At 38.1% G+C, this 15,768-nt stretch overlaps 1 protein-coding gene across 13 annotated transcripts in view; it reads right to left on the reverse strand.

Moving 5' to 3' along the window:
- The window catches only part of pkp4 (plakophilin 4), a 123,989-nt gene that overhangs the window by 54,472 nt on the left and 53,749 nt on the right, over positions 1–15,768 (reverse strand). For 6 of the 13 annotated variants that reach the window (XM_084725228.1, XM_084725229.1, XM_084725226.1 and 3 more), the window contains 3 exons: positions 11,705–11,752; positions 9,705–9,739; positions 1,268–1,399 (listed from right to left, as the gene is read on the reverse strand). In XM_084725228.1, the coding sequence (XP_084581354.1) occupies positions 1,268–1,399; positions 9,705–9,739; positions 11,705–11,752 (215 nt within the window). The remainder of the gene's footprint in view (positions 1–1,267; positions 1,400–9,704; positions 9,740–11,704; positions 11,753–15,768) is intronic. The other 7 variants (XM_084725231.1, XM_084725233.1, XM_084725236.1 and 4 more) reach the window with 3 other exon arrangements.

The following is a 15,768-nucleotide window of genomic DNA, read 5'->3' on the forward strand; positions in this document are numbered from 1 at the left end:
ACTTTTCCAAGGTGTTCCTTTGCCATAACCTGGGACCACTTTTTTGCTTCCTAAATTTAAAGGAAAATCACTATAGTAATATACTTGTATACAAGGCAAAATAAATTGACACTAATCCATGTAAATATGAAACAATTTTTTAAAATATCAATTAAAATAACACTTATATTACTTCCGAAATATTTGACTGCCGAATCAATATACTGACATAACTGATGAACATAAATTCAAACATGCTAAAGGTCCAACATGTAAGATTGACAGGGATTTATACAACCTTACATCAGTATATAAACAAGCACTGAAAATAATGGATCGAAATCAAGTAAAACTGCACCACTGTATACTTTACTGTTTTGACAGTTGTATCAAGTTCTAATTTATCAAGTTGATTTTTAAATGTGTGAACAAAACTCTTTTGGTCAGTCATCCTTTTCAGTGAAAAGAATATGTTTTTGGAATGCACTACCGATAGAATTAAAAACCCAAACTGATCAGGAGCAGGAGCAGGGATTGCAAATTAGCCTTGGCTACAAACCCTACATTCAACTCATCTGTATTTTGTTATTGTAACCTACTGCAATATCTCCTGCATTGTTCCTGATGAATAAACTAATGAATAAATTGGAAGAATATGGCAAAAATTAAATATAACATTCAGAAATATGTTTTAATTTGCAGCCACTGGTATCTCTCCTACAAGCTTGAAAGGGGGCAGTGAGGCAAGTGGTATTTAGTTGGTTGCAATCTACAACCTCATGGCTACATGCCACTAAATCCTACACACTGCTCCTTAAACTTTTAGGCCTTAGTAGAACTTCAACATAACTGGATATCACTGGCTATAAATGGTCTCAAAAACTGTTTTTTGAGGGATACCTGGAATATAATATGACAGACACTTTTCATTATAAACACACTGCAAGAAAACTGGTTGTTTTGTCCAACTTATGCATCTATGGATTAAGAATTTCCTTTTGCACATTCACTGTACTGCATCCAACTCCATGTCTCAGAGTTTTTGGTTATTTGTGGACGACACCAAACCTTCTGAGTAGACATCATACAAGAAGACATTCACTAATACTTTTTTAACATGGAAGGCAAATGGAAGTTGTGGCCTCGCTATTTTCAGTATTTCAGATGTTATGACTGACATATTTATGAAACTAGAATAGTTAAAAGAGTTTCTGTTGCAATTTGTGTGAGGTCGTAATGTCTGTACTAATAGAGGACTGCAGAAGAAAGAGAGGAGGCAATAACAGACCCTCACTTTCATGAAGGGAAGACTGCTCCGGGGAGTACAGAGACACCTGCTCTGACTCAGTCCTGATGCGGTAGCTGGGCGACTGGGAGCTGTCAGTCACCCGAGACTTGGTGTCCCCTGAGGCGGAGGCATCTGGGAAGACACAGTAGAGTAGGGAGTCAGACGCACGGAAAGAGCTTTGAGTCTGGGAACAATTACAGAGTTTTGGCTTTGGATGGAAAGATTATAATAGTCATTAAAGCAGTCAAGTTTTTTTTTGGAGTTGATACGAAACAATAACAAACAATAATTTCTGCAACATTAGTTTCGTGCTTGTGTACAGTTGGAGTCATTAAATTTTACTGCTGTACTAATTTGGGAAGCACATCACTTCAGCTGTATAGACAACCATGCTCCAAATAGCTTCACCTCTTTTAACATTTCCCCACACACATCCCTGTCCTCTCTTCATGCATGACAACAACTAGTGTGGCAAACAGGAACTGGAATTAGCCCTCTAATGTCCCTGCGCACAATGTTTCCCCATAATCACAATCTAGTTAAGCGTGACCAGTGTCAATGGGTTACTCTACAGTCGCAAGAACAATAGGCAGCAAGTGGAGGGGAACAGGGAGGCAAACATTGGCAGCCAGGGTGGGTCTGTAAAATCCTGCCAGGTTAGCTGGTGGGAGAATGAGAGTTAAACCCCATGAAGAATCTGCCTTGTTGCCCGAGTTGACCTGTTGAATAAATCTGTTGACACACAGGCCTAGTGTGTTTGTTGATCTGGCACCTCCACCTCTGAAGATCTAAGGGTGTCTGCCCCATTTACAGATGAGATTCAAGCAGGTCTTAGTCAGATTGTCAGAATACACACTGGACATAGCCTGTTGTGACAAGGTCGGCCTGCACTTTTTCCCTGTGCTCGTACAGCTACTTAAGCAAGTCCGGTCTGTATCAAACATCCTCATTATTTGCTATTTCTAATTTAAAGGAAAAATCTGTAATATATTTACTGAAATAAATCATAAAATGACCATGATATGTCAGAGATTAGGGAAACATGCCCAATTCAAATACTCGCTTCTCTGACAACAACGCTACAGCCGTGGTGTCCTCTGTTGAAATTTCTATTTCGGTCCCAAACTTGTGCTATTGTTACCCTGTTTAATGTTAATTAAAATACAAATGAATGATGAATGTTCACTGAATGAGTGAGTGTCTGTTTATGAGTTGTAAGAAATCATTAATAATCTTTTAGAAGGAGTAGATGTTTATAACGGTTAAATTGAGCGATACGTTAATGGATTTTGGCAGGGGGTGAGACGGGCAGTCAGTGAACTCAAACTCCAGAGTGTGTATTTTCAGAGCAGTGGACTTTTGTTTTTGGATAATTGGCTTAACTTTACATTGACAGACAATTGACAGTTATAAACAGCTGATAAACTTGTTATTGTCAATTTACAATGTCGCGCTCGTCTTGCAGTGATCCTGCAGATTGCTTCTTCCTCAACACCGGGGAGGAGGAAGCGGTGAGATTGGCTTGGAGCTGGACATATTTTTGGACGCACAATTGTTACATATTGCTCCATTATTACATACCTCTTTTAAAATAACAACAATATAAATTTAAAGCTGAGGCAGGATGTTTATTTTTGGCAACACTGGCAAAAAGTTCCATAATATCATCTAAGCATGATGTAATTCAAGTGGTCTGAGAGAAAACTAGACTTCTTTGGCTCTGAAAATCTAGCCTGTGAGAGGAGACTTTGGCCAATCACAGGTGGGTAAGATCATTGATTGACTACCTGGGAATGTGTCTCAACAATCAACTCCTCATGTTTCTCCTGAATTTCCTGCCCCGGCTCCAAGTTTCAGTTTCCGTTTATTTGTGTTTTCTCACACATTTACTGTCTTGAGAACTGCTTTTCCTCTTTCTTTGTCACTCTTTCTTGTATTTTTACCAAAGCATCAAAATGGCAAAATATTTATGTGTGAGCATTTGTGGGCGTTCATTAATAATTACACTACAATTACCACCTCGACTAGTCAAGTTGTAGTTTACATCCATCACTGTCCAGGCTTGCGTATATGCAGAATATATGTAGAAGACTTTAAAGGAATTTAATAATTTTAAGACTATTTTTGGAAAAGTGGACGTAATCATTATATTGACATGTATAATACAAATGATTAATTTCCAGTGAGAAAACTGCTGGCTTCACTTGGAGACCATTTTTACAGAGGAGTACAGTTGCCAAAAACATCTGTTTTGAGCTGTGTTGTGAAGTCATAGTGACCTTAACCTTAGACAAAATTTAATCAATTCCTCCTTGAGTTCAAATGGAGGTTTGCACCAAATTCGAAGAAATTCCCTCAAGGGTTCTTGAGACATTACACTCACAAGAATGTGACAGATGACCTGAAAACATAATGCTACACCTGTTTTTAGGCCGCTGGCACATTTCAGAGGTATAAAAACTATAATGGGAAACAATGGAAATATAAGTCATTATAACCTTTTATTCCACATTTAAACATATGTCTTTATATATATAAATATATATGTTGCTGGACAGAAATCAGGGAGGAACTGATGAAAGTATTGTCATTTTGTGAGAAGTATCATGATCCGTATGCAAGATTCATTATATCACTTAATTGCGATGTGGTTTTCTGAATTTATTCATGCTAATCATTTGTGATTTAGCGAATATAACCACAGAATAACAGTTAGGCTTAATTATATGTTCACATCTTGACAGAAGTGGATGTTTTGTCAGTGAAACAATATGACGGTATGAAAACAGCACAGTTCAGAAATGTAGGCTACTTTAGTCATCAGTATAACTACACTGTCTCATATCAATGTCAAACCTTTGTGCTGCTGTTGGCTGTTGGCTGAAAGCTGCACTTGAACTATGTTTTGTTCATCCCAGAGAGGCTGTCTGAATCTGGCCCAAGGCTTCCTGCCACAACAGATCAATAGACCTACAGACAGATTACTATGATGCACTGTAAAAAAAATATAGAAAACTGTCTGCTGGTCACAATAATTAAAACAAAAGATACTGTTGGTGGCAGGAGCAGAGAGAAGTGGGGTGCACTGTAACAGAAAAAACAATACCTCTCTACCTAATGTAAGTTTTCATTTTGTACACATGCATGCAAAAATTGTTAATCATCCTATTTTTTTTCTTTATACTGGAAAATTCATTTTGGGAGGTTGAGGGGGACACACAATGTACCATGGGCAGGCACTGCAGCCCACTACCCCCTCTTGGCAATGTGCCTGGTATAGAGAGAAAAATCATATTTGAGATCATTAAATTTCATGTGGGTGATACAAGGGACAAGTATTTACAGTAAAACAATGGACATCGTACAATAAGATCAAATGGCATTTATATGTCCCTTAAACATAAGTAATGACTCGACTGAACAAGTCTTTTGTCTCCCTCCATTCTGGCAGAGACTCCGTGTCTGGCACACACTGTGTCGTTTCAGACCACAGGGTTTTTATACTGAGTCTTGACCCTGTTTGATAAATGAGATGCCAAAAAGCCAGAACAGAGGAGTAAGAAGAAGAAAGGGAGACAGAAGTCCTTTTTCCTCACAAATTGAAGATGAAACATTTCTGGCTTCAAATATCCATGTGTATGGGAGAGGTTTTTGACATTCAAAATTAGGTCTCTACTATGTAATAATTTAATGTTTTCAGTGTTTTATACAGAATGTGACTCCTCTGGATAGACTATTTTATTTTTCTCTGAGATACTAAAAAAAAAAGGTGTCTGTTTTCACACAGGTTGCCTCCTTCATTGTGCAACATATTTTGCACTTTGCTTTGTAACCCCAGTTGTCTAAACACCCCATGGTCCTCTAGTGTATTTTCTCATGCAATTAAGTCGTCTGTATCTCATAATAATATTCTTCCCATTTCCCTCATTCCCTCGCTTTTAGTTTTTTTTCCCCCATGTACACCTTAAGCATACAACAAGTTTTTTTTTAACTGGTTATTTAATACGGATGCTTATATATGACCTACATAAGTGAATCCATCAGCGAGAAGATTGGTTATTTCTATACAGTTATTCTTAATACCTGCCCCTGGGTCAGATTCTCCTTGAAACTAGATGAAACAATTTACAGCCTGAAGACTGGATAAGCCTATGTTTAACTGGCTAACATAATTTTGCCTGGTGAAATTTAAAGAGAACCAGAAGATGGGAACACTACTGCTTTTGTCCACAGGGGCCTCCAAAATCAACAAAACATGAAAGATGTTTGTATTTGTTATCTCTAAAGCTGAGAAACAGTACGTGATGTCACATAATGTAAAGTGGCCAGGCTTGATCAAGTTAACTAGTAATAAATATGAGAATTTTAAGACTAGCAAGCTTAAAGGTGCTTATTCATGAGCATATAAAGGAACATAGCCTTATAATTAGGAGCCTGGCAAGGGACTTTGAACAAGAACGAGTAAGGAGAAATAATTGCCATTACTGAGAAATTGAGCTGTGCTGTGAGGAGAACCAGGGGAGAGCTGGGCAGCTGTCTTGGCGAATGACTGATGAGGGCTCCCAGAATCAAATCTCTGATGTTTCACTTCACAATGTGATAAAGTTTGCGATCACATATCAGACAGTATCAAAACAAATAGTGATTGGTTACTTTGGCTTGGAAAAACAAAACAAAACATATAAAACCATGTATTGAAGGACAAGCAGTGGCGTGTTTATATCTACAGATATAAACAGTATAATAGTATGGTAGTATGAGTATTGGAACCCATACTATTACATTACATACAAACCCATGTTCATATCCATCAGGGTTTTCTGCTCTTTCTATATTTTTCTTTATTTTTGAACAAAATAGGTGGGAGCAATCTAAAAAGAAACTTAAATTAAATGAATAATTTAATTAAATAATAAACTCATAAGTTGGAATTTCTGAGTTTCCAGTTGGAAAGTTTGATTTCCAACTTGGTGAGTCGGAGGAACCTCACCAACCCCGACCTCAAAATCCAATATGGCTGCTCCAAGCTGTTTATTAGCACTTGTGTCTCATTCGATCAAGTGCACACACAGTAGTGTCTGTGAACAAAATACTGTGGAATGTGTTATTAGCAAGGTCAACAAAGTTTTTTCTGATTTGTTGTACAGAAACGTGGTGAGCCTCATTCCCAGCTCTGACTTCCGACTTCTGAGATGGAACACACCATAGCTACCTTATCTCACTGTTATACACTATGGAAGACATAGTTCAGAATTTTCTTATTCATATATTTGTTATAGTTTGCTTGCATGTAAATTTTACACCCTGAGCAGTATAGTATTCAATATGAAATGCCTACGAATTGCTCTTTAAATACACTGAAGAGTCAGAAGACTCTTGTCATGCACCTCATCTGTATAAATCCTCCATCTTTTCAGAACCTGATGCTGACAACTTAAACTGTCACGTCTGAAAAAGAATAAGCCGCTAAACAAAGGGAGACAGGGGACAGACAGAGAATCAGAGAGAAAGCTTTCATTCTGGCGTGTTCGTCATCTACTCTCGGCGGACATGAGGTGTGACTGCATTGACATTTCCTGGGGCTAAAAGGCTTGTTTCCACAGTAACACTTCTATCCCAAACTCTCAGACAACGGAGACGTACGGTGGCTCACGAGGCCTCCCAGACAAACGCGGCCCATTACGCTCTGTGCCACACATTTAGACTTTAATTCATTCAGATTGGAAAAAGTACATTACCACATCTGATGATCATTTATCATCTACAGTACAATGAGAAATCAATACGAAGCAAAACAGTGATTGTGATTAGACCCTGATTCTGTTTCAACACTAATGAAATGCATTCAGCAAGGAAATGGGGAGTGGGCAGCAAATGAGAAAACCGTGTAATATTAATATTCCCAGTGCATATGTACAACTATAACCCCCCATGGGCTCTTCTGACGGGATCGACAATAAAAGATTAATGACCATAGCAGAAATTCGCCAAGTTCCACCATGTAATTAATAAGCCATGAAATACATTAGTATATTCAATTCATTATCTGTTCTCTGCTGAAGATCCTTCCAAGGATGTGGACTAAACAAACAGAGACCAAAGGGGTCTGAGAGAAATCCTTCCGCTCCCCATCACTGCTGGTGTTGTGTGTGTGAGTGGGCAGAAATAGCTTAGATAAATATTAAAACAAGAATATGCCTTAGGCTGTCCATTACTGCAAGCTGGGATGAAAAGGCTCATGTTGGTAATGATTACTGCGGAAATGTAAAACATATCTTTGCTACGCATACACACACAAACACACACTTAACCAAGCCTGTACAGACAGACACACACACACACACACATTCACACAGTCCCTACTGCCAATATTGAATTAGAAATCAAAAGCACTTAGCTGAGCAGTTGAGCCTTATTTATGTTACATATGTCACCATTTTATAACTGTAATAATGAACAGAATCATCTAGTCCACTATGATTTAGAGTGGACCTCATAATGTAAAACTAGAAAATGCAAGCAGATGGGTATTTATGGTGGATATTGACCACTGACTATGAAGGCTCTACTGATATCTCTTTTTTACATTCAAAGCTTCTATCAAGGTTTTTCCAATGATGCTTTAAATCATATATATCATATATCATATTTTAAGACGTTCTCACCTTAAACAACAAATTAAAAAAAGGGAGAAAAAAGTCCAATGCTCTGAAAAGACAAACTCTGGAGCTGGAGTCACTGCCTGGCAGACTCTATTAACATATTGTTCATTTTAACTGTTACAAACATCTACTCCTCCAAAGAGATTATTAATGAATTCTTACGACTCATAAACAGACACTTACTCATTCAGCGAACATTTGGCATTAATTTCAGCTCTAATAAACATGAAATGGGCAAACTAAAACTGTTATTCTGGCCCTGGAATGTGAATTTCAAAGGAGGACACCACGGCTGTAGTGTTGTTGTCAGAGTAACAAGTATTTAAACTTGGATATGTTTCCTTAATTTTTGATGAAATATCATGGTCATTTTAGGATAAATTACAGTAAATATCTCATAGATTTCTCCTTTAATGAACATAACTCGTCAGTTATATCAACATAAAAGTAATTTATGGTGTGTGCCTCCCTTTGTACGTGTAAAGCAAACATTTTTTTAACCTTGATGAAAGTTATATTTTTGAAAGCTTTCATATATGCATTGAAGCAGAGTATTTCCTTAGATAAAAACATGTTGAATTTTGGAAATGATCACATCTATCTTTTTTAGTATATTTTGACTTTTTGAGTTTATGCTCTGGAAAGAGACAGAGAGTTACTGGAAATGTTTGGGTCAAACAAGTCAGAAACAATCCCACGCAGCCACCAATAAAATCTAATTCTTCAGATTAAACTAATAATATTACAAGAGGTGGGAGAAAAAATTGATTCTCTTAAGTATCATTATTTATTTTTATGATTCCTGAATTTATTTTTTGGATTACTGTATTGATTTTTTAATGATTTAAATAATTAGCACTAACACATAATGGGAATTCCCATTGACATGCTAATGAAAATTAACATCACGATCTGCGTAATACAAATCAATCCGTTTTACCTCACATGCTTAACATAAAACAACACGTGTGCTACTTTCAGGCACCTACTTCCTCTGATTTGTGGAAACAAACTAACTTCACATACTAAAGCAATCTGCTAAATAACCCAGAAAGCCTGACTCATATGATGTGCATTGCTTTTAAAAATATGAATTATGTTATATAGTTCCTAGAAGGGTATGATTCAACTTTTTCTCATGGTCTAGTGTTAAAAAAGGAAGCAATATTGATATTGCAATACACACTGAATCGGCAAGTGTTGTGATAGTATCGACTTGGGAGAAGTGTCTCATCCCAGCCCTAACTATTAGTGTAGCCTAAAGTTTATCTACTCCTGTGCAGAAATACCAGGTTAAAACAAAATGAACAACATGAAACATGAAAAAAGCTCAGCAGCATTTGAATTTGAAAGTCAGTGTTATGAATGAAACTTTTTTTTTTCTATTCAGTTCAGCCCTGACTATGGGTCTTCATCAGGGTCAAACAGGAAGTGAATTGAACTGAATGAACTTAATTAATATTTTGTGAATGTGAGCTAGCTTCACAGAGAGCCACGAGTTGCTTCAAACACGTAATGAGAAATTACGTCTGAGTTTTTCTTGTCCCAGAGAAAGTAGGTGGCCTTGTGATCCATTGTGTTACAGTAAAACTTTATGAAGGCAGCAGTAATTTGTTATTATACATTAATTGTTTGCCTCAATGGCCTTACCAAAGAGTGAGTGTAGAGGATGTAAAATATAATTTGAATACATATACACATGATAAAAGATAGATAGAGATTTTGTTTAAAGGGGGGATAGCTATCCAATTATTTTAAAGTTTAAGTCGACATACCTGCAGTCCTCCAAGGCAGGGACTTCTCAGATGAGCTGTATGGGGGGGAAACAGGAGATGACAAAGTGAATACGTGCACCACAAACCAGAAATACCACAGAAAAATACATGAGTGAAATCATCTGGAACAGACATGTTGGGGCCTCATATACTCTTTCCTTGGGCCTTTCACAACAGGGTCACAGATGATAATCACTGAATTTGAGATAAAACCGCTAGGGGTTCAGGATACATCGCCTAAGTGCAGATTTAATGTTTACAACTTGGATATAAAGTCCATTCCTGTCGTCTGTGTTTATCGAGACCTAAAGGTGCCTTTGGTGACAGATAGGGTTCTGTTTGATACGAATCAAAAAAAGTATAAATGCAGGACTGGAAGCTGTTTTTCACCTGCAGCTTTAATAAACATGCAGAGTCAAAAAGTACAAAAGGCTGGGGGGATTGAATACATGCTGAGGGGAGCTGAAACTGAACACAGACAAGCGAGGCAAGCTCCTCCAGTAAATCAGCAATGATCATATAATACATTTGCACACACTCCATGCACACGATCTCAGTGTCCTGAGATCCTAACATAATCCTGGCATGCATGCCAGTATATATTCCAGCGAGGATCTCACAGAAATGCTCAGTCTCCAGAGAATAATGCAGCAGAATCATAGTCCAGCCAGAGAGCGATCGCAGTTTGAGACTATTACTCAGCCACAACCACTGAGGATACCAAGCAGCAAAAACAGACAGGGTCTCGTGACAGTGTGTGGTGATTGATGATGAATCGTCCTGCATCAGTGGCTGAAGGATCATACATAATGGCAAGCACAGGGGAGGAAAGCATCACACTAAGCACCCAGTAGACAATAGTACACATCCCGAAGAGATCACAAATTAATTTTCAGAATCTGCAAATTGTCAGTGGCGTTTTAATTGTGCTACTGTGCTCTTGATCTATTTAGGAAAATGTCTGGGGCCTCGTGATCTTTATAAAACATGCCTGTCTGATATTTCTGTCTGTGGTTTGTGGCAACCCCATGTCATCGACTCTTTAGCTGCACACATTGTTTTGACTCGGGTGATACAGGAAATGTGAGATATTTTCTAATGAAACGTTATATCATCGGTCTATGGCCTGAGGCATCCATACCTTACAGCAGCAAAACTACAAAGTAGATGCAAACATCAACAGTTATCTTAATCCGACTTGTGAACCTACTAATGCTGGAAGCATTTCATTCCACCAAACAGGGCAGCAGACTGCGGAAGGACTCGTTTTGCCTGCTATTTTCCATGATAAAGAAAAAAGGTCTGCTTTGGCAAATGTATAGCTGGATTTATAGTTGACACAAGGGAGTTCAATCAAATGCAAATCAGCGTGGCATGGTTTGACTTGACGCAGCCAAAAATGTCCACGGAGAAGCCCCAATAGATACCTATGGTGAAAGTTTTGAGTAATAGTTGCGTGTAAAATTTCACTCACTGATATCACCATTTCAATTTCACATGCATGAATTATGTGTAATCAGGAGGCATCATGCTTGAAATATATTCCCTAAAGTAGCTGTGTTTATATTCTTTCACTCTGGTATAGAGCATCGATGGGCTAGTCACATGCTTGGAACAGAAGCTATAGCCAAGTAACGTGTAACGTTTCCCGTGTGTCATTACTGAATAGAGACCACTGTGCAATCTCTGTGTATGTTCATTCATTTTGACAGAGGTGAGGTTTGTGAACAAAAGGTCTGCAGTGTAATCATTGAAGATTACTGAGAGTCTCTTATCAACTTCATGTTATCTTCATTCATTCAATTCTTGTTGTCTCCACATAGAACCTCCTGCCGCTGTGTAACCCAGACATGTAGTTACAACACCAGCTTATGCCTTGACTGAACCTTCATAAAAGGAACCTGACACAGATTCCTGCAATCGGTTATCATGTTTCCACACACATGTACTGGCCTGATTTGACTTGATTTGATTCAGCATGTTATAATAGGGCTACCCACCTGAAGGTGCGTCTTTTAACCGATACATGCTTGTCTTGAGTCAAGTGGCTGTAAAACAGTGAATAACACGTCATTTCCTATAAATTCTTCACAATTACAATCCCATGTTAGTATAGAGCAATGCAAATCAGCCAGGCTTGGTTTGACTTGGCACAACCAAAACTGACAATGGAAAAGCCCCAAAGGTGCAGATGTACAGGGAGGAAAGGTAGAAACAGGGAGGAAATTACACAAATCACAATGTAGCACATTTGCTGCCCTTAATTTTGCTCTTCAGCTTATTAAGTGATTGAAAGCTTTTCTCCCAAGCACTACTTTAAATGGAGTGCCGATGCATTTGATTTAACACAGTGACTCAGAGTTTCACCAATCATTTCTTTCCGACTGTTGACAAAATATTGAGCATAACAAAACAAGAGACATTAAATTTATGTTTGTTCAGCTCAAGATCAATACTAGTTGATCTTGATGAAGGGAACACTGGAATCTTTATGAGACAATACTCATACTGACCTTCGTAAATACAGGGGCGTTTCTGGAGGGTGCCTGAAGTGTCATCCGATCATGATTCTGTATGACATGGCTTTCTGTCCAGTGAGAGGTGGGACCTCTGTTTAAACCAACTGTTTGAAGAGTATTTTTGAATGTGTGTTGATATTTTATTTTATGTTTTTTTTTCTTTTTTGGTTTGTTGTTGTGTTTTTTGTACATATCCTATTTTTTTAAATGGTTAATTTACTTCAGTGATCATTTTATAACAAGATGTTAGTTGCAGTTCCTTACTATTACCTATTAGTTTGTTTCTAAACAGACACAAACTAAATAATAATCTGCAATTCTGAGAAAATAAATACTTAAACAGTAAATATATCTTTAGTCCTTAACAAAACTTAAATGTGACCATAGAAGATTTAACTGAAAAGAAACATCTGAGTAATCCTGCAGCCTGCCTTGCACTCAAATAACTACTTATGCTCCTTTTCCATACACATGTGCTGGCTTAGCTTGACTCGGTTTGACTCAGCATGTCAGCCCAACACAGCAGGGATTTGCATTTCTATTACAACAAGGCTACTTGCTTGAAGGTGTGTCTCTTGACTGAAGATGAGCAGTTTAACTCAAGTCAAACATCTGTAAAATGGAGAATAAACACTGAACTTCCCATAAAATCTTGACAATAAAAGTCCTGTGCAATTGTGTCATTCAAAAGTTTTTATTCTGAGGCAGCAAAACCGGAAAATTTTCAGTTTTCATCATCAGTGACTTAACACGACTTCTATTCAACTCATAGCAAACATGACAGTAACATACAGTGGCTCCCTGGACAGTGACACAAGAGAGAAACTAAACTTCAAACCACAGAGACTGATCATCTAAAGAACGGAGAAATGAACACACAGTCACAGACACTTACAGAAAAATCTTTCTCTCTGCTCCCCTGCACACATGTAAATCACAACACACGCTTTGGAGAGAAGAGGGGGTCGTCATGGGTTGGCCACAGTTGGCGAGATGCCACTGCAGCCCGCTTGGAGGTGGCTTGGGCTCGCTTTGGTGCCACTCAAGAGTAGATCTGTGTCGGACGTGACTTGGCACAGCTCGGCACAATAAATGTGGTAATGGAAATAAAAATAAGCGTGGCAAGGTTTGACTTGGCACAGCCAAAAGTGCCAGAGGAAAAGCCCCATTACAGTCAAGGCCAGAAAGACAAGGAAGAAAGTCAGTTAAAAAGAAAATACAGAATAGGCATATGAGCTATCTTAATAGGCACCTAATGATTGCAACTTTTGTATGCACATTAAAATACTTTCTGACTAAAGGGAAGGGAAACCCATGTACTTTCTCAGAGCCATTTTTGCAAGACTGGTTATTATGACAGACAGATGCCAAGCAGGAGCCCTCGGAGAAGTGTTCTCACCCTTTTCTTTTATCATTATATTATTACTATCCAGTACCTGATGTTGTATCTGCTGCTATTTTTCCATCTAAGGTGACACTCAATGAGCTTTAAGAAGCATGACACTCAGAATTTTAATGAGCACAAAGGCAATTAAAAAGAGGAAGTTGGGCGAGTTGTGCTCCACTGAACCATGGCAGATGAAGTAGAAGAATGGCTACCATAATGATGATGCACCATGCGTGCTGCATGCCGACCGTCTGCCTGGGTGAAGACGGCGTAAAGTGATTGTAAAACTGCCGATGCTGATAAACAACTGGCCTGACCCCGACAGGACACTTTATTTCCCATCAACCCCTTTGGCTCAGTGGAGGTTTTACCAGAGGTCAATTTTGATGACCACCGCCTCTTTGTATGCTTGGAGAAATGAAGGGGGTGGTCATCTCTGGAGGTGTCATGAAATGTAATGACTCGCATTAGAACCCTTAAGTGTGCTGTCACCTCTGCTGTCATCCCGCTGAGCTATTGAGTGAACCAGTGTGACCTCGATGGTTAAAGCTAATCTCTATTCATTCACAAATGTCCAGTGACAGCCATGTTATTTGTCATTCTCCAGCTTTAAAAAGGTGTGAAAATGGTGTTACATGTTTTTTTAAAGACTCCCTAGTAGGTGGGTGGGTGGCTACCAGTCCCCCAGTGGGAAAAGTGACTGCTTTTACATGTATTAGTCTCTTTGTGATTATGCCTTTAATCAGCTTTCTAAAACATCATGAAAACACTGAAAACTTGGCAAATTATTAGAATTATAATAAACTTTGATAACAAATGCAGATTTCTGCAGATTATTTACCCATAGTTCAACCCTTGTTTCTGGGAGACCTTGTGGCTATTTGCATGCCCAAGACCCATGACAATGAAAGTAACTGTAACAACAAAAGTTAGGGCGCAAAACAATAACATTTACTAGTTTAAACATTAAATATCTTGTCGTTGTACTGTATTCAACTGAACATAGGCCAAAAAGGATTTGTAAATCCTTTAATTATGTTTTTATTTACGTTGTATGCACACACTGTCAAACCTTTGTAGATACAGGGTTGTACTATCTCTTTGGCTACGGTGAAGTTAAGTCAAATTAAAGTATATAACTACTTATATCTGCCTGGGGTTGTATCCAAAATTTAACAGAAAAAGAAGTAGCATTGATTTCTCTACAAGAGCAAAATAAATCAGGATGCACTGCTAAACAGGAGGTTATTTAGTGAATTTAAACACAGGGGCACAGTGAAAACACATCTACATCAGACCATATGTACAAGATCTGGCTTCATATCATGTAATGGGTAACCATGCCCTTTTTTGAATGAACAGTTCCAGGAGCCATATTCAGAAATCAAATCAGCAACTGCTGTGCTCCCCTTGCATTTGACTAATTGTGAAGATCAGGCCAACTGCAAGTTAAAAACTGTGAGCAAAACAGAATTTTTACACAGAAAGAAATGACAACAGAGACACAGTGGTGTTCTTTGACCCTGAGTGAGATCCCAAGTACGAGTGATGTGCTGAGTCTTTAATGGTGATTTATTTTTGCTTAAACAAATAACATTGATTATAATGTCCACAAAAACAGCAAGGAATTTTCATCCTTAATACTGATATTAGCTGCAACCCGTGCTTGCTTTCTGCATGATTGAAAGCTGTATAGTTGTTGTGATTGAGCTCTGAACAACAACTTCCCCTCAGATAATTTCTTAGGCTAATGGAAAGTGCAGCACTACCCTTGTCACAGGGGCTTTTTCCTCCTGGTTCCTGCGTTCCTTCAATATTTGTTTTAGTTGAACAGTAGGAATCTTACAGCACACCAAGAAAAGCTAATTATGTCTAAAAAAAATGGAGCCAATTGCTTTTCCCCCTTTTGAAAATAACACCACCAGTATTTCTTTTTACATAATACTGCTGTTAGTCACCACCAGTTCAGCAAATTTACAAAACAAGGGAGCAGAAAAAAGCAAGGTTTATTACTAAAGTTATATATTCATTCTAAAATGAGTTTATAAAACAGAGAAATAAGAAATAAATGTCAAATGTAATTGAGAATTAGAACAAATACAGACATATTTCAGCATCTATGTTGTCCACTATGCTGTCTATGTGTAGCAGTATTATG

Source organism: Lutjanus erythropterus, chromosome 8, assembly GCF_056507025.1.
Source record: "Lutjanus erythropterus isolate fLutEry1 chromosome 8, fLutEry1.hap2, whole genome shotgun sequence".
Classification (NCBI taxonomy): Eukaryota; Metazoa; Chordata; class Actinopteri; order Lutjaniformes; family Lutjanidae; genus Lutjanus; species Lutjanus erythropterus.